At 57.2% G+C, this 1910-nt stretch overlaps 1 protein-coding gene across 1 annotated transcript in view; it reads left to right on the forward strand.

The window, feature by feature from the left end:
- The first annotated feature begins 1313 nt into the window (after positions 1-1313).
- FAM117A (family with sequence similarity 117 member A) overlaps positions 1314-1910 on the forward strand; it is an 18197-nt gene continuing 17600 nt past the window's right edge. Inside the window, exon 1 of the mRNA XM_019623343.2 lies at positions 1314-1463. Coding sequence (XP_019478888.1) covers positions 1314-1463 — 150 coding nt within the window. The remainder of the gene's footprint in view (positions 1464-1910) is intronic.

Raw genomic sequence — 1910 nt, forward strand, 5'->3', positions numbered from 1 at the left:
GGCCTTGTGAGCAGAGATACAGGAAGAGGATGGGGAGTGCTGCTCTGCTGCGATAGCCACTGGAGGAGGCCAGCTGCCTGCTGCTGTCATAACCTCTCCTCTCCAGAGAGGCTGGCACGATGCCCAGGATACTTTGCCATCTCATGCCATCCCCCTTCTCTTATCTAGCTTCCCAGAAGCCTGGATGGACCAATCTGCCCCACCCTTTGCACTGGGATGGGTGCTTCCTTGCCCTAATCCCCCACAGCTGCACCCCGCTGCAGGCAGAGTGGAGGCTGGGACCTAAAGTGGGCATTCTGCTGTGGGCTTGGTAGAGGGTATGTCTAGAAGAAAGGGTGAATCATAATGGCTTTTACTTGAGGAACAACGACCAAAATACGTGTTGTAGGGGACTGGAACAAGGGATAGGTGGGGATGTTGTGAAGCCTTTCGGGAGGCTAAACACAGTGGTATAGTGGTGAGGTTTAAGTGGCACCCATGATCAGGAGTGATCCTTAGGGAACAGAAAGTCAAAGGATGGTAATGACTGGCTGCTGAGAGCCCTGGATAGGGAGAGAGAAGTCTGCATTTGCTGAGAGGTCTGGGACAAAAGGGACTGAGGCACACTACAGCAGCCAAAGCTTGGAAAAAAGGCCCTCAATCAGATTTCCACGTGCTGAGCACTGCAAAGCTGCATTGCCTCCCCCAAAAATCCTGAACGTTCCCCCTTTCCTGCAGTCCTTCCCAGAGGGCTGAGCCCAAGAGCAGGCTGAGCAGTGGGGCTCTGCAAGGCACAAGCAGCAGGCCACGTTATGCCCATACCTGTGTCTGGCAGAGCTGCCTTGGTGTATCACAGCACTTCTGCTTTACCTCTGTATATGTGCGTGTGTATTTAAGCTCAACCTGGTAGGGCTTCTGGTGAGACATTATGAATTTCAGGTGCCTGAGGCATACAAAAAAAATAGGCAAATTCACTTGGCAGTAAAACTTGCGTTAGAATTTCCTTCTACAGCACGTTTTTATGGCTGAAAGACAAAGAACAAACGTGAGCATGGGTGGAAAAGAAGACAGCGAGCAGCTCAGCTCAGGAGCACGGATCTGAGGGCTGAAGGTTGGGAATAGGAGCAGGCAGGAGGCTGCTCTTTGCCTGCAGCATCTTGGCTAGCTGTTTGCACAACTGGCCCATAGCAGAGCAGATGTGGGGGTGCCAGCACGGCGCTTACCCCATGGCTAGGGCTGGTGTTCTACTTTCTGGTTTGCAGCACCGTGTCAGGCCATGCGCTCAGCAAGCTGCGGGAGGCTGGGCGAAGGAAAAAAAGCCGTACGTTTAGGGGATGGCGGGTGGCGTGTGGCACAACAGCACCGGTATAAATTGGGCCAAGGCGTCGAGCCCGGCTCTCTTTGTCTGGGCCGGGCCCGGCGCCGCCAGCCGTGAGTGCGGGGGAGCGGCCTGCGAAGGCGAAAGAGAAACCGCGTCCGGGGGCGTGAGCGCCGCAGCGTGCCCCGCCGCTGATTGGCCGCCGGGCTGCCGAACACAAACACTGGCGATTCGCTCCGATTGGTGTTTGCCAGGAAGGGGAAGGGAGCTGGGGAGGGCACGCGATTGGTTCCACGCGGTAGGGCGGGATTTCCGTGGCGTTCTCCTGTGGTGATTGGCTTTGCCGCGGCTATGAGGAGGGCGAAGGGGCGGGACTTGAGGATCTCGTTCGTCTGTGATTGGCTCTGACGAAAGGGATGACGTTTCTTAAGGATGGCAGCGTTTCCGATTGGCTACAGCTACAGCGCGTGCGGCGAGGGCCTCGCGAGGCGTTCTCATTGGCTTCTGCTAAAGGGGCGGGGCCTCGTCACAGCCACCCAATGAGCACCGGGCTCCTCCCGCTAACCCCGCCCCCGAGCGCTGATAAGCGGTGGCGGCGGCGGTGGGCACTCAG

The sequence above is a fragment of the Meleagris gallopavo genome, chromosome 29 (assembly GCF_000146605.3).
Source record: "Meleagris gallopavo isolate NT-WF06-2002-E0010 breed Aviagen turkey brand Nicholas breeding stock chromosome 29, Turkey_5.1, whole genome shotgun sequence".
NCBI classification, from domain to species: domain Eukaryota; kingdom Metazoa; phylum Chordata; class Aves; order Galliformes; family Phasianidae; genus Meleagris; species Meleagris gallopavo.